Source organism: Camelina sativa, chromosome 13, assembly GCF_000633955.1.
Source record: "Camelina sativa cultivar DH55 chromosome 13, Cs, whole genome shotgun sequence".
Classification (NCBI taxonomy): Eukaryota; Viridiplantae; Streptophyta; class Magnoliopsida; order Brassicales; family Brassicaceae; genus Camelina; species Camelina sativa.
In genome coordinates, this window is record NC_025697.1 from 9,704,908 (window position 1) to 9,730,578 (window position 25,671).

Below are 25,671 nucleotides of genomic sequence, written 5' to 3' on the forward strand. Positions count from 1 at the left end.
TTTTTATGTTTGCACCATCATAATAAAAGACGATGGAACAGTAATATCCATTAAGGCAAAATAATTAAATTATGTTGATTTAATTTTAATTTTATTTTTAATTCTTAAACATTAACTTATCTTCTAGAAACTACAAACTAATATTTTTAAGTTTTCACATGTTTTCTCTCGTTTATAAAATAGTTAATCCGCAAATCAAATTATGAATAAAATTGTTTCTCGTAAAAGTTTGTTGCAAAAACAAAAACATATTCTCTCTAATATGACAAAATAATGTATGTCATAGATAGTTTGCCCAAAAGTAAAAATGGCCAAAATCAACTTTAATTATTTGTCAAATGTTTTTTTATATCTAAACTTCAATACTTTGTAAATAACAACATAAACTATATTTTAATTTAAATTTGCTACATAAATTATATGTAATGTTGTCAATTTCAACATCAGCTCGAACGGTGTTAAGTCAGAGTCTAATAATGTTGAATCAAACGATTCGTGACGTTCACGTGGCACAGAGACCTACTCAAACCACATCTATTTTGGTCATTCTTGGGTGTATTGTGATAAGAAACAAAGAGTTTGGCAAAAAACGGAGTATTAAAGTTTGTTTTTGAGTGTATTGTAAGACTTTATTTTTGGTTATTTTTTGCTACAACAAACAAAAAAAAAATGACTAAAACGATGTTATTTTGGTAATCCTCAGTGTTATGTGGAAGACAAGGATCGTCTCATCATCGTTAAATTCCTACTTAACAACATTCGAGCATATGTTGAAATTGACAATATTTTATATAGTTCAGGTAGCAAATTTGAATTTTAATACATTTATATTGTTATTTACAGGATATTAATGTTTATGTATAAAAAAGCGTTTGGAAAATAATTGGGGTTGATTTTGGCAATTCCGAAGAAAAACGATCAAGGCTTACAAAAATTAATTTATATATACATTTTTAGAGACATTTATCAAATAAATCCTGAAGTTCATACATATTTACAAACATGCCATTAACGTTAATTATTAATTTGTTTGTCATTTAAGTAATTAATACGAAGTTTTGATTTTGGAAAATAAGATTTCCTATCCTAATAAAATTTCCAAAAAACAATAGGAACCACTCCCTTTAATATTAAGTATTAATTTATAATTAATTTTATTAATATTAAATTTCTAATTTTACAAAACAGTATGAATTAATTCTATAAACACACAATATTTAATTGTATGTTATAGTTTTTATAATATAAAACAATAAACCTCAAACAAAATACTTTCAACCCTAACTAATATATCTGTATTTGTAAGGTTGTACATTTTAAAAAATATAAATTAAATATCAATTATTAATATAGTTAATCTACAAAACAAATAACATTTCATTTTTATTAAAAAATAGTTACAGGGTATACCACAATGAATATCTAGTTATTTACAATAAAAAGCTCGCTCCGTACTTAATCCTCTCGACCTTCGAGATTACAATTAGCCTTTTATAATGCAATTTTTGTGTTATTCTCTTATATATTTTTGGTAAACCGAAGATTTTGGACTATTAAGCAGGTCTTAATCCTGTTGTTGGGTATAATTAAAACTATAAGCTCCCCAAGTCTAAAAATATCTAATACGTGTCCTTCTCCTTATAAAAGAAAGAAATACTACAAAACATCACAGCAGAAGAAGATAGTGCACACCACACCAGTTACCAAATCAGTTGGACCTACCGAATTAAGATACAACATTTAATGTCTGGTTTCTCATTACATTCTCACATTTATTACAATTAAAAAACAAAAATGTTACTTATACATAATTACTATAAAATAAATAAATAAAAACAGCACTTGCACATCATTATCGACCGACGTTTATATGATGAACGACGGCAAAACACAGAGCAACGCCGTTAACTCTTGACGACGTCAGGTATAATAACGCTTGTCTGGTTTACGTAAATGACAAAAATACCCCTACGAACTAGTTGCGCGTCAAAATCACAAACGAGAGACAGCAGCAGCAAACACAATCGATCGTCTCTTACTCCCTCTCTTTCGTCATCTCTAATCTTCTTCTTCTTCATCATCATCACACTGACTGTGAAAAAGACCCCTTTTGTTCTTTTTTTAACAATCTGAGATCTGGAACAGATATTTCTAAAATCTCATTAAATTCACCCATAAAGTTTCAATCTTTACCTTTTTTCCCCCAATTATTTCTCGAGATTTCTTTCTAAAATTTCTCCACCGATTCACCCCCAAGCCTCTCTGGCTATGAGAATCTATTGAAGTTCTTTCTTTCTCAGAGCCTCAATGGTGCAAAAAAAAAATCCCTAATTTTTTCACCCCCAATTAAAAAGAGAACTTCAAATTCATGGAGGATCCAAGCACATTCCGGTAGATTTTGTTTCTCTGGGGGAGAAGAAGAGAAAGTCAAATCTTTAGGGTTTTCCCGATTTGAAGAAAGTTTCGATTTTTTTTTAAAAAAAACCAAATGTTCTCGAACCAGTTCGTTCTCGTCTTCTCTCTTCTTCTATGTCTCCCATTCGTCTTCTTCTTCGTTGCGCCACATGTGTTCCCTTCACCTCCTCCTGGTGAATCTTTAATCCCAATCTCCGATGAGATTGATGACCGGAGTTTATTCATCGCCGCTGCTGGGTCAACCTCTCTTTCCCATCTCTCATCTGGAAACCCTAACCCTAAGCTCAAGATTGCGTTTTTATTCCTCACCAACTCCGATCTCCATTTCGCGCCAATCTGGGATCGCTTCTTCTCTGGTCATCCTAAATCTCTCTACAACGTCTATGTCCACGGAGATCCTTATGCCAATATCACAAGACCTGGAAACGGCTCTGTATTTGAGAATGCCTTCATTGCCAATGCTAAGCGCACGGCACGAGCCTCTCCGACTCTTATCTCCGCCACGAGACGGCTCCTCGCCACCGCGTTTCTTGATGATCCTGCTAATACTTACTTCGCTGTGCTCTCTCAGTATTGCATTCCTCTCCACTCTTTCAACTACGTTTACAGCTCTCTCTTTGAGTCTTCGACTTTTGATAAATCTGATCCGGATCCTACTCCTAATCCTAGAGGTATCCGGATCTTGTACCGGAGTTTTATGGAACTGATATCTGATGAGCCGAGGCTTTGGAAACGATACATTGCTCGGGGAAGGTATGCTATGATGCCTGAGGTTCCGTTTGAGAAGTTCCGAGTTGGTTCGCAGTTCTTTGTTATGACTAGAAAACATGCTTTGTTAACAATCAAAGATCGGATCTTGTGGCGTAAATTTAAGCTCCCTTGTTATCGTTCGGATGAGTGTTACCCTGAGGAGCATTACTTCCCAACGCTGTTGAACATGAAGGATCCTGATGGTTGCACGGGGTATACGCTTACCAGGGTTAACTGGACTGGCACTGTGAAAGGACATCCTTATACCTATAAGCCTANTCTCTACAACGTCTATGTCCACGGAGATCCTTATGCCAATATCACAAGACCTGGAAACGGCTCTGTATTTGAGAATGCCTTCATTGCCAATGCTAAGCGCACGGCACGAGCCTCTCCGACTCTTATCTCCGCCACGAGACGGCTCCTCGCCACCGCGTTTCTTGATGATCCTGCTAATACTTACTTCGCTGTGCTCTCTCAGTATTGCATTCCTCTCCACTCTTTCAACTACGTTTACAGCTCTCTCTTTGAGTCTTCGACTTTTGATAAATCTGATCCGGATCCTACTCCTAATCCTAGAGGTATCCGGATCTTGTACCGGAGTTTTATGGAACTGATATCTGATGAGCCGAGGCTTTGGAAACGATACATTGCTCGGGGAAGGTATGCTATGATGCCTGAGGTTCCGTTTGAGAAGTTCCGAGTTGGTTCGCAGTTCTTTGTTATGACTAGAAAACATGCTTTGTTAACAATCAAAGATCGGATCTTGTGGCGTAAATTTAAGCTCCCTTGTTATCGTTCTGATGAGTGTTACCCTGAGGAGCATTACTTCCCAACGCTGTTGAACATGAAGGATCCTGATGGTTGCACGGGGTATACGCTTACCAGGGTTAACTGGACTGGCACTGTGAAAGGACATCCTTATACCTATAAGCCTAAGGAAGTCGTGCCTGAGCTGATCCAGAGACTCCGGCGATCAAACCACTCTAGCTCCTACTTTTTCGCACGCAAATTTACTCCAGGTTGCTTGAAGCCGCTGTTGGCCATTGCAGATTCCGTGATTTTCAGAGATTAAGTTATGCGGGTAAGTGTTTTCAAAGCCTTTTCCCGTCTACTTACTTTTATCCTTGTGTATTATTATGTATGGGTCTATGTGACTTGGTCAAGGAACTCAACCGTAGATTGATAGTTAGTTGTAAACTTGTAATGTTAGGGCTTGTTTTGGTCTAAAAGCCATTTGATATGAAACATGTTTATAAGCGAAACATTGGCTATGGTGGTTGGTTACACAAGACTTACCTTTTTATTAGTGAAGTACTTAAGAAAGCACTTCGTATTATTTCTACGAATGATCATGAGAATCAGCTTGGATACTGTACTGTTAGTAACTTAGATAAATCAATCCTTAACAGTACATAGCTACCAAACTCTAGATTAGCTGTAGCCCTCAATACTCTGATTATAAGCAAGATCTTGGTAATGGTGGACAGAGGATCATGAGCACTTACGTTGTTCAGAATTAATCATCACAGACTCTGATTTCTCAGTGAAAGTTTAATAAAAAGCATGTATCATAGTTAAGATAAATGTCTGCATTGGCTAGCTAGACCGTTTGCTCTAATTATAAATCATAAGAAGCAATTTGGATTATACAATTGTGGATGATACGGAGAAGTGTATTGTGCTATTTCTGTTTCATTGCTCTGTCATAAATCTGTGAATAAAATGTGTGGAATTGCATTGAGTTGGTGTTCTCTTGTGTGGATCTCTAATAAAAATGAATAGCTTCTTAATTTTGTTTTGCTTTTGGGTATGTCGTTTCAGGGTGACAAAAGAAAGTTTTGGACCGAAGAGGTTTTATGATATGGGTTGAACCGTTGAGGAACAGATGCCACTTTCAGGATTAAGAAGTGGCAAAGCGAAACGATGTTCGAAATAAATATACCAGTTTTAGTGGTACTTGGAGGCAGCGCCTGCCTGTTAGCTGTTGTGACATAATATATCACACGACACGAGAACACAGATTAAGAGATGGAGAATTTGTAATTTGTTTTTATTTTTTTGTTTTCTTTTTGTTCTTTGGAGCTGGTGCTGTTACATAGCAGAGCTCTTTTTACCTCAAAGGCTTGGGGTTTGTAGCATTATAAATGTATCAATGAAAGAGATATGTTATTTTCTTGATCTCTCTTGTGGTGAACACCACATTTAATATTATATAAAAAGATCAAAGTTATTTTTTTTTAATCTAAAGTCTAATAAAGACATCATCATCTGGCTGATATGCAATACAAAGAAGGTCATAAGCGTGTGAGATATCTCTTCCATGTTTCTGATGTATTTGGAAAGACAAATCTAGTTGGTGATGTACAAAGAGAAACACAGACACAAGCAGAAAGAGTCTGAGATCATCCTCGAGAATACCAGTCTATCAATGTCAACAACAGCTATAAAATGGCATAGATCAGCCTTTCTTGACTGGCCTTTGGACGTACGATTTGTTCGGATCCTCTGTCTTTAACTTTGGAGGACGCGTCTCTCCTTTTTTGGCCTGATGAGATAACAGAAGCTTAGATTGAAACTTTTGACCCAAATGAAATAAGTAATCCACCAATAGCTAACAATGCGTCTCTTACCTTTTTTCCTGATTTCTGAAAGTCTCTCCAGCTTGATACCTGCACAGGGAGACCCAAACTTTAGTCAACTAACTTCAAGGACAAAAACCAAATGCATATATGATCTTATGATATATGAGCAGTAGATGGAAGCAGGACAAAAACAACTGTCAAAGAATTCTGGTCATAAGAACTGATAAACACTTCAGACTATTCTCAGATGGCTTCTCTATATCCACTGACACAAGTGTCAAAAGATGAGCTAAAATGGTACCAAACTAATGCGTTCCATAGGCAGGTAATGACTTAGGATCATCGGTCAACAAAAGAACATACCCTTTTTTCTCTTGTCCCTTCCCACTGTTCTTCATGCTCACGCTTTTTCTTCCATACCTCCTTTTGTTCTGCTTCATCCTTCTTCAGTCTTCCCTCTTCTTCTGATATCTAAATGTCAAGAAGAAAAATAACACAAATAAACGAATGAATGATTGTGGCACTTCTCACGCAGAAAATATCACGCAAGGGGAACTAAAAAACTCTACATACCCTCATCGCCATTTTTCTTCTACGCCACTCTTGATCTGTTAATATCTCTCGGACCTTTAACTTAAGCTCCCTCTGAAACTCTTCAGATTGCTCAAATATCTGCTCATGCTTTCCCTGTGTACATAAAAATTGTGTAGCACTACAAGTTAAAGAGGAATCTGGACTATTGAAAAATGGAACAGAAGATATTAAGGATTTAGATATATGAGAATACAACAAGCGGTGACATAACAGAAATCAGCGAAAGCAACAAAGAAGAAAGACATATAAAATTTGACAAACATGAGCTAGAAATTATGTAGCTTAGAAGTCTTATTTCATGGAACAGGCTAAAAGGTTTTCTATTTCAGTCTAAGTAGCACTTAGGGATCAATTTATTACAACGTCCAGTCCAGCCAGTAAAAGAAAATTAAACCGAACAAGATCATATCAGCTAAGCACGATATTTTCAAAATGTACTAAAATGTTACACATGCGTCTGGCAAAAACTTCATCTGAAAACTCGAAGAAAAATTCTTGCGAAAATTGCAACTTGCCAGAAAGAAACAGATTCTATATACTCATTGCAACAGTTAGTTCCCTCCAGAAGAAGCCTGATTCTGACAAAAGCTAGGGTCTTATAAAGAAAATAACCAGTGTCAAAAAAAATACTACAGATATCACTGGTTACAATGAGCCAGCTTGACTCGGTATCCAAGCACGTTGGACAAACAAAAAAGGTAAACAACGAGGATCTCCGATAAATAAATAGCTTAGTCAGAACCCCGAGAGAAACGAGTTTCTTACCTCATCAACCAAGGACTTTATTTTAGAAGCGGTATCTTTCTTTAACTGTTTCTTTCTCTTCATCCTAAGCTCTTCTGCATTTCACCGAGACAGAAAAAATAGAAGGTAAACTACAGATTCTGGTATAATTTACATATGCAGAAACTTGGAGATGCTTGGTTCCTAACAACTCCAGAAACTTATCAAACAGGTAATACTAGGAGAGTTGGACCCAAGATAAACTACAAAATCTAACCTTTCGCAGCATGGACTTGGGTGAGAATATAATCTCTTTCTTGGTCGTTCAGCAGTAGTTGTTGCGCTTTTGCCAACGCTGTTCAGTTAATAAAAAATCATAAAACATTACGAGTACATCCAGACTAATCAAATCTTTTAAGGAGAGCCAAACATTTCATGCTTGATACAACACCCAGATGGTGGATTCACACAAAAACAACCGCATCTGTAAAAATAAATTATGTACAAGAAAATTTTAAGAATAACAACCTCCAAAAGCCTCCTGTGCTTGTGGATGTTTGCATTTGTCAGGGTGAACCATCAAAGATATCTGAAAAAAAGGTTCAGATCAGTCACAAAGTTTCGATTGTATTCCCAATCAGTGCTGTAGTAATAACTCTAAGGCAACGATTTTGTCTCCACTAAGTCGATAAATCATGAATTAAAAACAAATGTCCTCACACCAAGAAAAATATATACCTTTCTGTACTGCCTTTTAACGTCATCCGTGGAAGAATCGAAAGATAGGTTAAGATGCTCAAACGGGTTCAGTTTGAAGCATGAGAGAATCCTACAAAAGTTTCAAAATTTGAAGAGATATATGAATGATCATTAGAGACATGAAAATGCAAAACGACTACCATACTACTGATATTAACTGTAACAACAATGATAAGCAATCACTACTATACAAAGAAAGACATAGTGCAAAACTACCCACAGATCACAACTCCGATTTGCCTCAAAACAAAACAACAACAAGACAGTGAAAAAGGAGAGAAATTGATCTAATATTCAGAAGATCCACTTTCAAATAAGTGCATAGTCAAAATTAAACATAGCCAAAAGAGCTGTTTAATTTCGTTTCATACAGTTCCCTAAGTTACGATCGTCCTAAGAGGTAATCTCAGAACATATAAACCCTAGCCCACTATGAATTGCATAAACACGATGTCAGATCAGGAACAGAGTTGAAAGGGTACAAGCTAAATTAGAGAGATAAGGAAAAAAAAGGGTTTCGAAAGGAACCTGACGACTTCGTTGTCTCTCTCAACTTCACCGACCTCTGCGAGGAAAGATTTAAGAATCGCATCGTCTTCTATTTTCACCTCTCCCATGACTCTGTTTTCTTATGATTGTCTTCTTCTCCTTCCAACGATGGCAAAAAAAAAAAAAAAAGAGTTGAAGGGAGAACGAAGAAGGGATTCTCTGGGCTCTCTCTATTCTGGAATTGCAGTCGGGTATTCGGATGGGTTAAATTGTGGGGCCTGGATCTGAGTCTTTCGGGTCAAACAAGTGGATTCGGATTTAGGGACAGAGAATGTAATTAACTGTCAACTAGATAATTATTATTCTTTGAGAAGAAAAATATCAATTTTTAGATATTTATTGGAGCACTTTGACAAAATATGGTTTTTAAAAGTAAATTACATTATCAAACAAAAAATTAATAAAATTTGATTAATAGGTTCATCAAGAGTTAATTAATGTTTTTACACTAGAAAATTTGGAAGTCCAATCCCAAATAATCTGATTTATTAATAATTATACAGATTAATGGAGCAAAATTTACAACAGATCTCTAGCGATATGCAATTAGAGTAGCTCAATATGATTTTATTTACAATTGAATGTGTTTATAAGTCTAGAGAAAAAATGTTGTATATAGTAAATTTAATAAAGACGAAAGATATTACTCATGATAGAATTGTCTGATGATGAATTCAAAAGATGAAACAAAATAAATTATAAATTCAGACGATGAAAAAAAAAACTTGATTAGTAGTAAAAAAAACTACCCAAAAAAAATCTGTCATAAAACAATAATTAAAAAATTATCATAATCCAGTTTACAAGATAGTCATTTTTATTAGTAATTTAAGAAATACTGCATTATTTCATGTTTCTTACCACACATATGAATTATGTATTGATTTTATTATCCCATAATACAATTAAATACTTTTTTTTTGGGGTTCACATATTAGATGCTTATGAATATCGCGTAACCAATGTATATATGCACCCCCTTAAGTACCCAACAATTCAACTAAAATAAAACCAATATGTGATATTTGCTTCCAACTCATGTACTGTTCTTGCTTCGAAATTCAAACTCATGAACCGTTGGACAGTACACTCATGAACATCTGGAGAAAAAATCATAGTTTTCTATTTTCAATTTCCAAACAATTAACGGTTTTTCTCTCAACTTATAAACTTTTAAAAGTTCAAACTGGTAACCTTAATTTTTATCGTCATGTGCTCATACTTCAACTTTAATGTAGTGAGACATGAATGAATAAAACGAGTTCACATCTTTTATTTGCGAACAGTATGGAACAACAAAAATTTGTACAAAACACAACACTCTTCATAAATATGTCTTTACTTTAACGAGGTCTCAAACCTCATCAAAAACAATAAATTATACTTCTAATAATGTTCACCCCCTCAAACTTTCTTCCCTCTCCTACTCTTAATTCTTTATTTTCTTTATATAATTATTTTTCTTTTTTTTACCCACAAACCAAAAAGGTTAGTGGTAAAACATATATAGAGGAAAAAAATTAAAGTAGAAAAAAACCATGATCAACAACAATTATTGGGTTAATATGCATATATATTCGAGTATACACAAACTCGATTACATATACACATATATAGATAATAATATCATATGCTTTATGATTCTTCGTAAATTACCCCCCTTTTTGGTCGGGTCTAAGTGGCAATGCAAAATGGCTCAACGGATAAGAGTGACCTCCTACGTTCCTTGCAGCCGTTAATCCAACCGTCATGTCCAACACCAATTGCTTTGTTGACAAAGTTTTGGGCTTGGAATTGGGTTTTGGTGTTTGGGCCAAAAGATTCAGTGTTAGTGGACTTCCAAGAGTAGTCACATGTGTTAAAGCAAGCAGCTCCTACGGTATCGTCCACCGTGGACGGCGGTTTTGTTGACCTAGCAAGCTGAGCCACCCTTGGCCTAGGCGGCAGAGAGTGAACCACCGGTGTCGAGATATCGGATTTGGTGTCGAATTCATCAGTCACAGGCCATCTTGCGTTTCTCTTTGGTACCCCAATGGGCTTATGGGCCAACCTATGAACAGTCACAGGAATGGGCTTTTGTGCTAACTTATAGAGAATTCCATTGGGCTTGTAGGCAAACTCGTCTGGTGCCTCATCTTCTTCCTCTTCTTTCTCTTCTTCTTCCTCTTCGAACCACTGAACCTCCGATTCAGTCTCGTCCTCTTTCTCGATGGGTTCGTCGCTGACTTCAGCAAAAGTGAGGAGGAGGCGTCCGTCTTGGCGTTTCGCGGCGAAGTTGTTGTGCGACGGCATAGAGACAGCCTCAAGAACCAATCGGCCATTGTCGCGGCGAGTTTTCATGTGCAGAGACGAACCAGATTGGCTCGATAGAGAACGAATCGGTGGTGGAAACGATCCTTTCGGCAGTTCGATGCAAGGTGTGTGAATCGGAACGGTGATTGGTGATTCTTGCTCAGCCTCAGCCTCAACCAAAGACTCTGTTATGTCTTCTTCTACATTGGTCTCCGTCACGTTGAGAACGAGACTCGTCTCCTCCTGAATCTCGATTTCAGCATCTTCAGTCTCCGACGATGCATACGAAGAGAAGCCTTCGCAACCGGTCTCGGATCCGAGACTCTCAGTGCAAATCTCGAGGCTTTTCTCGCTCAAAGAACTCGCACGTTTCATCAAAGGATGAACGTACGGCGGAGGAGCCACGTCGTTGCTCGACTCGTTCTTCTTCTTGTCAGACAAGATCGAACTCCACACATCGGATTGACCCGGTTCGGTCTCTTCATCTTTCTTAGCGTTCTTGTCTTGTTGAATCTGTGCCCAGATATCGACCCCGGATCTTGATACTTCCTCTGCTTCGTCATCGTCAGGTGAAGAGGAAGCACGAAGCTTCTCAGAGGAAGAGATCCTCTTCATAGGAGAAAACCCATTTTGGGAAACCCAAGTCTTGGATGACAAATCGGCGGAGAAGGTTCTCCTGAGTGAAGGTGCAGATGAAGTGTTCGACGAAATGCCACCAAGGATCGTCACTATGCCTTGCTGTCTCTTCAAAGAAGAAGACAAGCCAAGGCTCTTGCTTAAGCCACAAACCATCATCTCAGATAAGGAATCACAAACCTCCCGACAACACTATTCCCTCGCTTTGCTGCACAAAATTATTACAAAAAAAAAAAATCAGAAATGTTAATACAAAAATGATGAAATTAAGCTCTTTTTTTTTTATTGATGTGATGATGATCACATTTATGGGACATGTAACATACCTGGAGGTTTGAGAGAGAGTTCAAAGCAAGGGTGAAAATTTCAAAGTGTGTTATATGTTGTTTAGAGAAGATGTGTTTTGTTGTGGTTTGATAGATGAGAATGAGACATGAAGAGGGGAGTGAAGAGGTGCTTTATATATAGAGAGAACTTCTTTCATTATGGAACCATGTCCGGTGGGGTCCTCCATAAACTCTCTTCATTGCTTTCATATTTTTTTTTTTCAATTATCTTATGGTATTGATTTCTCAAAACAATGATAAAAGTTTTTTAATATTGTAACATATGTTGTTTAATTAAGAATTTGATGCTTAAAAAAAAAAGAAACTGTATTAAATGCATGTATTTTGAAGTTGTTGAAGAAAACATTACTAGTGTGTATATAGTTTATTGGTATCATATAATTTAATTAATCAGCAATTTATATGTATTGCCTGAGAATTAGTTATAATGTTCGAAAATACATGTTTAGTTGTTATTTGATTTTACTTTCTTTGTGTTTATCTAGGGTTTTTAATTCTAAAATTATAATTTTCCCGACCACCCGCACAAGTCACAACGATCTAAAATCTGCACATTACGCTAACTTAGCAAAAACAAAAACGAGACGGGTAATTTTAGTTGTGTGTTCTTATAACTAACGCGCGTGTGTCGCCAAACAAAACTAACGGATATGAAACGAAATCGATGTAAAAAAATATATATACTATAGTGTACATATAGGTCAAGAAAAATGTTGACGTATGGCATCTATTCCCTGTTGAACCAATAACGTGGCACATTGTGGAAGTCACAATTTTCATCTTTCTTTTGAGCTAAAACGATGAGAATGTTCCAAAAATATGCAAAGAAAGCTGGATGCCATTATTAGGATGTTCGTTTTTTTATAAGTTAGTTACCTTTCTACCACTTGGTGGTAGGTTTATTTTTATACTACTGACTACTATTCAGCAAAAACAACGCCGTTACTTTGAAGCTTTATGCTTAAAGCATCTCATAATAGTTGTCATCAAAGAATATTTGTCTAAACCTACAAATTAAATAATAATTACGTAAGATGATTTGTAGTCTATAACGTCGACGTCTTCAATTTTTACCTTCTTTATTTTAAAATATAGAAGATTTAAAATAGCTATATTGGCACAATGCATATTATCGATAAAAATGGATCCACCAATTGATATTTTCTACTTTACTACTTGTTTATTTATGAAAGTAATATATTTTAAAAAACCATGTTGCCAAATTTGGATAATGGCACTACTACAAAAATGATTACATTGGTTACATTTTTTGAAAAAATAACAGTTACCCTAACCAATGTTAGTTTACAATCAACGGTTTAGCGCGTAAGTAAGATGCGGCCGGAGAGCGATTCTAATAAACTATTTGTGACCAAACCACAAAAAGAAAACATATAAAATTTTGAAAGTAATTAATTGATATAAGTGATAAAAGGTGTAACCTTCAAAACATATAATCGTAGTTTGAACACTTTGTAAAGTTTATTTGAAGAAATGTAGAACTACACGAGCATCGTAGTTAAATATCATAAAGTTTACTAGGTGCTTTTGGTCTAAAATATATGGCTGTTTAATTATATTAACCGTACGTATTTACTCTGTGATTTATTTGGGAAAATCACAAGTTGGTGGTGTGGTAGGAGTAGGATACGGTCCGAGAGATAGAGACGTGTGCATGGGGACACGAAGACTGAATAAACTTTTGTTCTCAAGTGTACGTGGTTGCATGTTTACGTGCGTATAGATATATATGCATATCCGTATATATGATGTTGATAAAAATGATGATGATGATGAGATCATTGTTGGTCCTATCCGGAAAACGATAAAATGTTCTAAAAGTATCCAAAGATATCAAATGCGTACCCTACGTACTTACATGTATTGTTCTAAATAAATTGGTTTCATCAGTGTATATGTACAAGTTTTTTTTCGTTTCTTTTTGAATGGTATGATCGCATCATATCTCCAGAATATTGGCCCGCAACGTCTAATCCCCATTTGTAATGAATTCATAATCACCCATACCATTATGCACTTTTTTTTTTGTTTCTTACATATAAATATTTTGTTTTTCTTCTTCATTAAGTGAATCAAAAATGTATTTAAAGATCTCAATCATTCAAAGTTCAAACCAATTAAACACCTGCCTTTGTTTTAAGCCATTTTTTCTGCTCATCGTGGATAATATTTTGATCATGAGTCGGTGAGTCTCATGACTTATGTTTCGACATTCTCTACCTACTCTCATGCTCAAAATGAAATCACAAATTCGTGGGAGTGGACATTCAAATCGAAAAAGTTTCTCTTTATTTTATGGTATTCTGGATATTAGCCACTACCAAATTCTTTCAAAATCAAATGTAATGGACCCAAAAGTAAGCTAAAAACTCAAAACAAGTATGCTTTTATTTATCAACTGAATTATATATTCGTTATAATACCATGTTTTCATTCAACTATATCATCAATTATCATTTATTCATAATTTTGAAAAATGGTATCATAAAAGTTGTAAGAAATTCAAAGAGAGAGAGAAAAAAAATTCAAATATTCCAAACTATTCACGTTATGTTTTTTCTAACCTCCGTAAACCTTTAAAACTTTGTAAATGCTTCACAAATGATTTTAAGTATTATGAAATAATTCTTTAATACTTTAATTAGTAATATATATTTGGAAACAAAAATTACCGAAAGGAGAAAACACAAAGGCAACGACATCCACAAAGCACAAACATTTCCAATTAGGTTAAAGGAAGATAGCGAGAGACACTCATTGTGGGCAAAACATCGCTTAAGGTGGAAGCAAAGGAATCACTTTTCTCCTTTTAAAGGACCAAATTCAATTGGACGGACCAATTAATTTACCAAAAATTAAAGGTTTATCCATATATAACACTAAACTCATCATGACATCATCAATAACTATTGAATTCTCTAAGGCTATGGATCATTATTTAATTAGAGTTCACAACTACACCATTTATTTCACGGTCAATTCATCATTTAGAAAAATGTACTAACCTACATAAAACGCTGATATAACCTCATTTGGTTAATTTCCAATTTTAGTTCAGTTTCAAAATTTTATGTAATTTGTTTGCTTAAATTTTTTAGAGATATTATATCATGGTTTATGATCCGATATTAGCTCCAGTTACAGCCACAACTTTAGGAAATCTTTCTTATTTTAAAACTTTCTATTTTAATAGTATAGCTCTATATGTAAATGTGTGTGATGAAAAGGTCTAGGCTACGCAAGTGTGTGTAAAATTCGAAAAATTTATGCATGAAATCAATTTGAAGAACAATAAAATACTAATAAGTTATAAAATGACATAGATGAAAATACCTAAAACATATAGATAATATATAGCATAAGGGGTTTATTCGATAGATTTAGATTCCTATTTATCTATATGTATTGTTTCTATTATTTTGTTATATATATACGTGGAATATACTTTCACCCCATATATACAATATAGAAGTTCCATCCCTATAGATATACGTAGCATCATATGATGTAACATATGGTTTAGAAACCGATTTAAATGTTTATGGAATTTATTCTCAGACAATATAGCACAGAAATCACCAAAATGCTGTTAGAAATGGTTTAATTAAGATAATTGATTCCTTTTATATTAATTGTTGCTAAGAAACATGTTAAAATTAACTAGTTAATGCACATAAGGAATTAAGGATACCATGTAAGTTTGCACATAAACATGTTCGTGCGTTCCAAAAATAAAATTAACTAGTTAAAGAACCGAAAGAAAATGGGAACATAACATATGCCCATTCGATGGTATAATTAGGGTATTATATAAGTTCGTTTTCCGTTATAAGTTATGTTAATGCACATATGGACACACGAACATATATAACACCTACGACCATATTCGTAATAAAAACTAACTGTAAACAAACTAAACTACAATATGAATGCATTTAAAAATTTTAAAACCCACAGTCGAGATACAATGTTTTGTTTTCAGTCGTCGAGATACAATTATGATTGAAAACAAAAACTATATTGAGGTGAAATAGTAACAAAAGTGGTTTTTGAGTTTATTGTAATTAATAGTAGCTGATTAGAGAAATAGGCAAGATTAAAATAGTAATTAAAAAGTAAGCTTACCCAAGAGAAGAATCACGAAAGTGGAAAGCAACCGAAAGCTCGTGTCTTGTTGTTTGCATGTTGGGTCCTTTTGTCTCTCTTTTTCTCTCTCTACGGATGTGCAGAAGATGCTCATATACGTAGCGTCGTTCATCAGAATATAAACAATTAATAGTAATTAAACAAAAAGGTCTCGATGTTGATCCCTTTCTTGGTATTTATAATATGAACGTCGAAACCAAAAAGAGGTGACTATAGAATTTAGTAGTAATATATATAGAAAGTTGCATGATCAAGAGAGCTTTTAGGGCGTAGAGAGAGAGAGAGATAGAGAGCGCGTCGCCACACATGAATAGAAGGGAAAGGCATAAAGCTAGACATGGATGCGTTTTGTCTCTACCTATAAACCAAAGGAACACCATTCAATTTCAATTAGTTTATTTTCATCAAAACTTTTTTTTTTCACCATGTTCATCAAAAACTAAAAATAAAAATCTAAGTTTATGGTACTTCGGGCCTAACTTTTTTTCCATGATGCAATTTAACGCGTTCGTACGCAGTGTAGGAAATACTATACTTAGCTTAACTATACCAAACTAGCAACAACAAAAAAATAGTAATTATTAAAATATTCCATATCACAACAAAACGAAATTACCAAATCAAAATTTTGTGTTGCGAAATGTGGTGTAAATAATCGTTTAAATTGATATTTGGCTGATTTTAATAAATAAAATTTTGTAATAATCATTTTAACTGTATGTGAAATATGAAGTTGACTCCCTAGAATTTAGTATAGCGAATTAGATATTACATATGCATATGAAAATCAATGTCATAAAACAACGACAACAAATCTATGTAAACAAAATTTTAGAAAAGCCACTTAACCGGCAACCATATCGTAAAGACGACGAAAACTCAACTATTTCTAACAATTTTTGGATTTAATATTATATTTAGACCTACGTAAATATAACATCGAACATAAACATAATTTAATATATAAAAAGGTGTATGGCAGATGTGAAAATGGGAATGACGATGGGCACACTTTCCTCGTTATGCATGGCTGGATACGTACAGCTTTTCAAAAATAGGAGTTCTAACCCAAAAATAATATGATAGAAACTATTTTAAAACGATACGCATTATTTTAGTGCCGCCCATTTATGCAAACGTCGTTTCTGTAGTACTGTTTATAATGCGGTTTACTTGTTTCCAACCAATACAATGCATGGTTCGATTCGTAGCTAGTTGACTCTTGTTTTAGGACATTTAAAATGAAAACACTTAGCTTTAAGAATGGCAAATTCATTATCATTTTAAATAACAATTCATCTGTTAATGATATACTCTAATTATTTATCGATTCTCTTTAATTATTCTAGTCAACAGTATTCTTGAAAATATTTATTTACTTGGGATTCTCTTGTCCTATAAAATTCTATAGATATCCACCGACTTCAGCACTAGTTCAGAATTAAATACTCTAACTGAAATCTAATCAGAAGAAAATTTTGTAACGAAATTCTATCGAACCAAATATAGTAATTAATCAGGGGTTCATGATTTTGTATTTTATCTTTTTCGACAAGGCCGGGTGCGTGAATCTACAAGTGTGGCTGTGGCGTATGAAACTATAAACAAATAAGGAGGTTAGGCCATAGGCTAGGATAAAATTCCAGAACAAGTGGAGGCCAATGAAACGTACGTGAAGTTCCAACTTTCCGTAAATTTTAAAACAATTTTTTAAAGAGAGGAATATAGAGACCTTAATAATATTCTGGTGGCCGCGGCTATTACATTTTTAATTGTTAAAAAAAAAATTCAAATGATAAAATGTACATTTAATATAAATATCTAGTAAAAAAGAGCATATATAGTTCCATTGTAGATTTTTATCATAATATACTATTACTATTAATATATTGTAATACTTTATTTTCAAATGTCATAGATATTATTAGTTGGTACTTTCTCCTTAATGAATTTTAATTTGGGTGCTAATTTATATTTTGGTTATTAAAATTTTTTAACACTGCGATTTAACTACATTTGCATAACTTTCGAACGAGAACGAAGCAGCGAGATAGATCCCGTGAACGTCAAATATTTGCATAACTACCGAGTGGGTTTATGAAATGCCAATATAATTCATCGTTGCATGCATTTTAGTTAAGGCTAATTAGTCTAAATTTTATGTAACCCACATGTATTTTATGTAGAAGATTGAGGAGTGAATGATTAACTCCCCACATGAGTCGATAAATTTGATAATGTATACTGTATATATATTTCATTAGATACTGTACATCATAAAGAGGATCGAAATATCTTTTAAATAGGATTTATTTTCCGGACATTAAAAACTTAAGTATTCTAAAACAATAAACCCTTAAAACTAAAAACAACCTCACACTACCTTATTTGTTTGCTTGTTAACCTTAATTGTAATGATTTCAGCGTCTAATGGTTTTTTGGAAAACAAAAACACCTCCACAGTGACCCAAACACTCGAGAATCCACGAAAGACACCATCCCATATATTAATTTTTTTTTAGTACATGTTTATTTATTTCGCGCGCGTCTCATATAATATCTAAGATAATCATAATATCTAATATCTAAAATTATCTTTGTAAGTAAGTAGTTCTTTTTCACTGATTTTATCTAAGATAATCATAAAATATAATCTACAACTTTTTTAAATGAATGGGAAGATCCATGCCTTTATCACCTCTAATGTATTTTGTATAATATCTTATATAATATAAGAAGGTTTTACTCCTAACTTTGCATAACACGACAATATTTGGCAGCATATATTTTCGACATCTGTCCTCATTTCTCAATTATTAAATTCTTTTAATTTATTTTTTTTTCAAAAATATATACATTAGTTTTCATATTCACTAAATTTAAATGATAGTTTTGTACTAAAATATATATTGACATTTATGCAATGTCCTTTTAGTTTATACATAGATATCATATATCAATATTTTCTATAATTAACATAACATTATAATTTTGCAAAATTATCATTTATCAATATTTTATATAATTACCATAACATTATAATTTTGCAAATAAGAAATAATTAAATATTAATATTATAATTTTGGACAAAATAAATTTCCGATAATTAAAGATTTAACTATTAATATCATAATTTTGGAAAAATATAATGTGATGGTTATTAAATTCTTTACTAATTTCAAGCTATAAAAATATTATAATGTTATAATAATTATTGTTGACAAAAAAATTATAATATTTGTTTAACAGTTTTTGTGCCAAAAGATCAAATCAATTTATCTAAAATAGTTTCAAGATATAAAACAATCTGATATATTTTTTTAATAGTAATCATTAACACAATTGATTGCATATTAATTCTTTAAAATGTAACTCCCATGATGTTTGAAAAATATTTAAAAACAAATCTTTCATCATATAAATACACTTCAATGTATTAATTGCAATACATTTTGTGTTTTACAAAAAAAAAAACAAGCACAAACAAAACCTATGATATATTTATTCTTTGAAATGTAACCATAACCTCCATGATGTTTAACCCAAAAAAAAACTAAAAAACCTCTTATACTACTACAAATTTATCTATAAATAGCTAGACAAAGTCTTCATCAAACATCATATTCTACCTCTCACATAATTTTCTAAATTTTGTAATATTTAATTTTTCCCTTTATGTGACACTTGTAGGTTTTGAAATAAATAAGTTGAGTCGAAATTTTGGAGCATTTACAGAAGTTAACATGTGCAATGTGGTTATTCATTAGAAAGAGTTAGAGGTCTTAGGCACATAAGACATTCTCACTTGTAAATATTGTTTTGAATGCCTATTTTGTATATCAATATTGTAATTTGTTTTTCTTTTGATCCATTTGATAAATTTTTAATATAAAAATTTTAGTTTTAGACCATAATTCATAAACCCTAATAGATTTTATATCTTAGTCACAATATTTCTGCTACTTATTATTACCCATTCTATATTTTATACAAGTGTGTTTGTATGTATTACCCATGAAAATAAGTTTAAACATATACTAACTGTTTTGAATACTATTACTTTAATTAAATGTGTTCCTTAACGTTACAACTATGTTTGTATGTATTTATTCACTTTCTTTCCGATAACCATTTCCATAGTCTTTTATTTTATTTATAGGTTATGACTTTTGATGAGAGAAAGGTTTTGTGATGGTTTAGGGTTTAGGATCGAGGGAGATTTGGACGTCTAGGTGATATATGTCTCATGATATGGGTTTCCAAAGCCATGTGATTCTTCCAAATTTAGCTTTTTTTCTTACACAATTTATTCTTAATTATTTTCTTAACATATAATTAGAATCTAATTTCTTTTCACAACACTATTGTTTGAGTTATACTGCACTTATTTTCTCTTCTCATATGTTCCATTATTTTTCCTAGCCATGATCGATTGTTGATGATGTGATGATAGTGCTTACCCGCAAGTAGAGCAAGACAATGGGACTTGACATGTGTGGAAGTTTAATTAATAGCATTTAACAAGACTCACCTCTACCACGTGTTTATCAAATCGAAAGATCCAAAGATCACCCTAAGCTAATCCCAATTGCATTCTAGAGAGAGACGGAGGAAAAGAGAGAAAAAACAATGTCTTGGAAAAGTAGGAAGATTTGAGTTATCTCTTCTTCCATCCATCACATGATTTTAAAAATAAAAACATAGAAGAAGAAAAAAACATATTATCTGGTGAACAATTATTTTATGTTCTGTTAGGTTATGCAGTTAACACTAAAAAAAGTAACTCGATAATACGATGGTATGTTTTTACTCTTTTTCGTTGGTCATTTTGAGTATAATACAACATATATATATATATATATATATATTTAAACAGAAAAGTATAACACAAAAAACAATTTTTATTTGATATAATAATATATCAATATATGTTAATAACATTTTTTTATTCAATTCTAAACTAAATTCAGTTTGCATTTAGATTTAGTATGTTTAATAGATATAAAGTACGTGATAAAAATATAGAAATATCTAACAGAGAACTTTCTTTTCCAAATGCAATTAATCAAGAAACAGAAAGAATTCTACTTCTAGAACACAAATGCATTTGAAGTCATTTGTATAATTCATTAAGATTAAAATATTTTATTGCTAAAAGATTCAAATTATAATAATAAAACTTTTAAGCATGTGTGAAGCATGTTGGTAATATATAAATATCATTATTATTTATGCTACCTTTAGTTATCTAATTAAAAAATTAATTACACTCAGAATAAAGGAAGACCATGAGTTTCGGCTAAAGAAGAGGTTATTCCAGAAATTCAAGTGACTGTCTCGTCCTTCTTGGAGGTGTCTGGTTTTAGAAGATATTGATGTTTTATACATTATGTTAAAAACGGATAAACTAACACATAATGTCCATGCTCATCCGCATTTTATTTTATACGTAATCAATGTTCTTTTTCCAACGTAAAAAATGTTTGTATGTCTTGATTGTGTATCAAAACATGAAGAGCTATATATTGTATGGGATACAGACTAAATATTTTAAAGTAATCTTTCATATTAACAAAAAAATTCAGTTTAATGCTTAACTAATCAATAGTCATTTATTTTACGTGACTGAGAATACTTATTTAAAAACAAAATAAATAATAAACATAAAATAATTTATCGAAAACATAAAATATTAAATTTTAAATATTTTAATAAATCTAATATATATTAAAATTATTATAAAATTATCTCGCGCATCGCGCGAGTCTACTTCTAGTATATATATATATATATATATATTGGACTACCTATTGTCATAATATCATGTTTAAAGCTTAAAAAATCAAAACTATAAAACTTTAACAACCGTATGTCAATTATATACTATTAAATTTAGCATATTCTTTAATTATGACAATATATCGATATTTTATTTAAAAATTGGATGGACTCGTAGATTATATAGGTTAAATTATTTGTGAATACATTGATTTTTGTTAGAAAAAATGAATGAGAAACTAAATAATAATTTGCGAAGATATTGTATAACAAACGGCACATTATTTTTTTTAATTATGATTTACACTATACGTGTTTCATTGAACTTATGGGCACCGTGAGGGAAAGACGTTCTATTTACCCCTCAAAACTACCATATCGTACCGAATGTCCCTGGAACTTTGACCTCCTAATAGAACCCCTTCCATCTTATATCCTCTTTCTATTTCTCCCCGAATTAATACTTCTATGTCTATTTCCCCATCCGTCTGGGTTTACACGGTTTTGTTAGTAAACCCGATAGAAACCCATCTTAAACCGGTCTGGAAGCAATTTATAACCGGGTAACATTTAGAACCCGACCCGATTATTTCTTCTTCTTTCTTTTAAAACGAAAACCCCCAAATTCTTACTCCACTAAGAACCCTAAAAATCTAAATTGAAAAGATCCAAATTTCTGTCTCTTTCTCTCAAAATCATGAGTAATATTTCTGGGTCTTCGAGTAGGTCGACAAATGTCCGCGAAAGAGGTAGAGTTGTTGGTGTACCTAAGAGATGCTGGTGTGGAGAAGCAATTGTGGCCAAAATGTCAAAATCCGACCATAACCCAAATCGACGATACTTTCGTTGTGTGTATGCAACTGGAAATAAGGTAATACGAAGTAGAACTTATTATTTGGCTTATGAATATTGATAAGGTTCTAAACGATAACCAAATGAATTGTCCATGGTGTAGCTTATGAATGACAATCACGTTTTCAAGTGGGTCGATGAGGCTTTGTTGGATGAGGTGGAGGCAATGAAAGAGTTCATATCAGAGACAATGAAAGTTGAGAAGAAGATGCAAATGGAGCTTGAGAAAGAGATATTTGAGAGGATTGAAGATGTAAAAGCTGAATTTAAATTTAGGATGAATAGGATGATAATTGTTTTAGTATTAGGTTGTATGATCATATTTGGTCTAGTTAAGCTAATATGATGACATTGTATGTTGTTTTCTATGTTTGTTTTGTATGAGACAAAATGTTTTTAAGAGATGATGTTATCTTGTTTCAAAATACATTCATGTTCAAAAGGGAAGAGTACATCCTTACATAGTTAATAATAAGGTTCAAAAGATTGGACTTGACCATACTAAGGCAAAACAAGATATGTTCTGAAACAGGTCATAAAACCAAAAAAAAAACAGTCCTACTTATGCTAATCCTCCATCCCACATTATTTCTCTTGAGTGAGACAACCTTGAGAAGATTCCACTTGTGTTGTATTCTTCTTATTCTTCTTCTTCTGGTGGTACCTACAGTTATGATCAGCTGCACCACAAATCCCACAATGCATGATTCTTTTCTTTTGCTTTGGTTGCTTCTTGGTAGGTGACTCATTAACACCTTTCTTCCTCTTCTTGTCGATCTTCTCATCGTCCGGCTTTGGAGGTGGATACACATTCTCACCCCCAGTGGAAGGCCAAAAGCGTGGACCTCTTTGTGGAACAAGCCCGTCTGTGTAGTTCTGTCTCCACTTAGCAGTTCTGAACCATTCACACACATAGTCTTCAGCTACCAATGTCTTCTTGATCATCAGTCCGTAAGCATGTTCGCATGGGATTCCACAAATCTGAAACTTCATGCAGGTACAAGTTCTGGCATTTAAACAAACTCGGTGTTTATCGTATCCCAAGTAAACTTCATACGCTCCATTTGTGCTGGGAGATACAAAGCATGTAGAAGCTGCCTTATGCTCATCAGCAAGGAAACGGGTCACATAAGGAGTGCATAATCCTGCCACATCCGACCATATAGAGTACATATAAATGAATTAGAATAAAACATATAAATGAATAAGAATAAGAGTGTAGTCTTACTAACCTTCATGTGAATAAGAAATAGCAGACCGTTTAGCAATTCGAACCATGGCAAGCCTTCTAACAGTCTCCAACATAGCCACAAATGGTTTCTCTCTCGCCTTGTTGATTGTATTGTTGAAAGACTCCACTGAGTTGTTTTCAACATCCTCACAATAGCTGCCAATCTTGTGGAATGCCCTACACCATGTCTTTGGTTTAGTCTTCATGACATCTTCATAGACCTTGCTATCATATGCGTGAATCCTCTCCAATCTCTCTTCGTAATCTCTAGTGTTGTAGCTCCAAGCTAGATCCCAAAGCAGTTTCTTCAATTGCTTCTTGTCTGGATGAGTCTTCTTTAGGTTACCATAAATGTGCCTAACACATTTACGATGCTCAATCTTTGGTAATTCTAACTCAACAGCCTTAATCAATCCCTGAAACAAAGTTAAATTCATTAGAAACTGATCCAAATCACACAAAGCATAAAACATAACAAAAAAAAAAAACCTTTTGGCGATCAGAAACCATAATGTAACCATCTCCATCACCTAACTCCAAGTCTATCTTCAGCCTATTCACAAACCAGCTCCAATTATCTGTGTTCTCAACCTGAACAACACTCCATGCTATTGGATAGATAGCATTGTCTGCATCTCTTCCTAAAGCCACCAACAACTGACCCTTAATCTTTTCCTTCAAGAAGCAACCATCAACCCCAATTAGTGGCCTGCAGGTTTTTTTCCATGTTTTCCTAAGAACATCAAAGCATACATAGAATCGCTTAAACACATCATGACCAGCGTCATTCTTCACCGTATCAATCTCTACCACAGACCCTTGATTTGCTTCCAATATCTCAGCTCCATAGTCTCGAAGACGTTCAAATTGAGTGTCATATTCACTCGCTATCCATGCCAATGCCTTTCTCCTAGCAGCTTGACATTGACCTCTCGTAGCTGATATCTTCCACTTCTCCATTATGGTCTGTTCCATCTTTAAAGGCATGTAATAATCTGGTTCTTCTCTAATCTTATCAAGAAATAACCTAGCTATGACTGGGACCTTAAACATCTCACATTCTCCATTAGGCACACAAACATGGGTGTTCGTGTACTTCGTAATCCTCCACATCGACTCATTATGAAGAGACGCAGCATAAACTTTCCATTGACATTTTCCCTTAGCACCAACACACCTAAACCCGATTCTATCTCTATCGTACCTGTATTGCTTCAGATTACAACCTGTTGCCAGTGCATAGTCAGTCACACACTCCTTAAACGCGATTCCATTGTAGAATCTCTGCCCTTTATACATTATACCATCGCCACGAACGATCGGTGTCCCCCCACGCGCGGCACCACCACGACCATTACCCTCAGACTCGTCGTCACTCTCTGGATACACGTTATGACGAATCGATTCCTCCGTTTCTGTAAAATCTGTCGCAAGCTTATCGATGTGAAATTCATCTCGATCCTCGCCTTCCTCGTCGAACTCCACTCCAATAGGTGGATTAACAACGGGGACTAACGCCATCCCAAGAGCCAAGAGCAAGAGATAACAAAACGATTCGAAGAAAGAAGAATCAATTTAGGGATCTAGGGTTCGTCGATGGAAAGGGAAAAAACGATTTGGGGATTTTTGGGTTTTTTAGGTTAAGTGATCTAATCGGGTTGTAATCGGGTTGTAATCGGGTTGTCAATTGGTTAATAATGGTTTAATTTGGTTATTTTGGTTAATAAGAATTGTCTGTCGGTTAACTAAAACAATAAACCGTGTTAATCGACGTCGATGGGGAAATAGCTGAGAAGGTTAATTTAATTGGGGAAATAGACATAGAAGTATTAATTCGGGGGGAAATAGAAAGAGGATATAAGATGGAAGGGATTCTATTAGAAGGTCAAAGTTCCAGGGACATTCGGTACGATATAGTAGTTTTGAGGGTAAATAGGACGTCTTTCCCACCGTGAGTCCATGACCTTTTCGATGGTGATAGTCAACAGTGGTC

The 25,671-nt window shown here is 33.6% G+C and overlaps 4 protein-coding genes across 5 annotated transcripts; 1 reads left to right on the forward strand and 3 right to left on the reverse strand.

Moving 5' to 3' along the window:
• Window positions 1,343-5,342, forward strand: LOC104736220. Of its 2 annotated transcripts, none has more exons than XM_019235045.1 (3): window positions 1,343-3,422; window positions 4,083-4,249; window positions 4,990-5,342. In XM_019235045.1, exons 1-2 carry the CDS (start codon window positions 2,489-2,491, stop codon window positions 4,238-4,240), a joined length of 1,092 nt encoding a protein of 363 aa, XP_019090590.1. In that variant the 5' UTR covers window positions 1,343-2,488; the 3' UTR covers window positions 4,241-4,249; window positions 4,990-5,342. The 2 variants fall into 2 exon arrangements, with proteins under 2 accessions (XP_019090590.1, XP_010454472.1); XM_010456170.2 differs by having other exon boundaries at window positions 1,343-2,810; window positions 3,471-4,249.
• On the reverse strand, window positions 5,426-8,561 carry LOC104738086 (dnaJ homolog subfamily C member 8-like). The gene is made up of 9 exons (XM_019235046.1): window positions 8,355-8,561; window positions 7,806-7,896; window positions 7,596-7,656; window positions 7,345-7,422; window positions 7,110-7,183; window positions 6,324-6,437; window positions 6,114-6,221; window positions 5,799-5,837; window positions 5,426-5,713 (listed from the first exon to the last, which is right to left on the reverse strand). The coding sequence occupies exons 1-9, from the start codon at window positions 8,441-8,443 to the stop codon at window positions 5,627-5,629; spliced, it is 741 nt and encodes a 246-aa protein (XP_019090591.1). The 5' UTR covers window positions 8,444-8,561; the 3' UTR covers window positions 5,426-5,626.
• On the reverse strand, window positions 9,699-11,757 carry LOC109128524 (protein FAF-like, chloroplastic). Its single transcript, XM_019235187.1, has 2 exons — window positions 11,630-11,757; window positions 9,699-11,511 (listed from the first exon to the last, which is right to left on the reverse strand). Exon 2 carries the CDS (start codon window positions 11,460-11,462, stop codon window positions 10,050-10,052), a length of 1,413 nt encoding a protein of 470 aa, XP_019090732.1. The 5' UTR covers window positions 11,463-11,511; window positions 11,630-11,757; the 3' UTR covers window positions 9,699-10,049.
• On the reverse strand, window positions 23,010-25,341 carry LOC104738087. The gene is made up of 3 exons (XM_010458323.2): window positions 24,168-25,341; window positions 23,680-24,094; window positions 23,010-23,592 (listed from the first exon to the last, which is right to left on the reverse strand). The coding sequence occupies exons 1-3, from the start codon at window positions 25,197-25,199 to the stop codon at window positions 23,033-23,035; spliced, it is 2,007 nt and encodes a 668-aa protein (XP_010456625.1). The 5' UTR covers window positions 25,200-25,341; the 3' UTR covers window positions 23,010-23,032.

What these genes read in the sequence shown, in the direction of transcription:
- LOC104736220 (XM_019235045.1), top strand. Translation starts at nt 2,489, where the DNA reads ATGTTCTCGAACCAGTTCGTTCTCGTCTTCTCTCTTCTTCTATGTCTC. An exon ending in GACTGGCACTGTGAAAGGAC is followed by an intron (nt 3,423 to 4,082) that starts ATCCTTATACCT and finishes CTGTGAAAGGAC; the next exon opens with ATCCTTATACCTATAAGCCT.
- LOC104738086 (XM_019235046.1), bottom strand. Translation starts at nt 8,443, where the DNA reads ATGGGAGAGGTGAAAATAGAAGACGATGCGATTCTTAAATCTTTCCTC. An exon ending in TAAAGTCCTTGGTTGATGAG is followed by an intron (nt 6,438 to 7,109) that starts GTAAGAAACTCG and finishes TTATGTACACAG; the next exon opens with GGAAAGCATGAGCAGATATT. An exon ending in TTCAGAAATCAGGAAAAAAG is followed by an intron (nt 5,714 to 5,798) that starts GTAAGAGACGCA and finishes TTATCTCATCAG; the next exon opens with GCCAAAAAAGGAGAGACGCG.
- LOC109128524 (XM_019235187.1), bottom strand. Translation starts at nt 11,462, where the DNA reads ATGATGGTTTGTGGCTTAAGCAAGAGCCTTGGCTTGTCTTCTTCTTTG.
- LOC104738087 (XM_010458323.2), bottom strand. Translation starts at nt 25,199, where the DNA reads ATGGCGTTAGTCCCCGTTGTTAATCCACCTATTGGAGTGGAGTTCGAC. An exon ending in TGGTTTCTGATCGCCAAAAG is followed by an intron (nt 24,095 to 24,167) that starts GTTTTTTTTTTT and finishes ACTTTGTTTCAG; the next exon opens with GGATTGATTAAGGCTGTTGA. An exon ending in TATTTCTTATTCACATGAAG is followed by an intron (nt 23,593 to 23,679) that starts GTTAGTAAGACT and finishes CGGATGTGGCAG; the next exon opens with GATTATGCACTCCTTATGTG.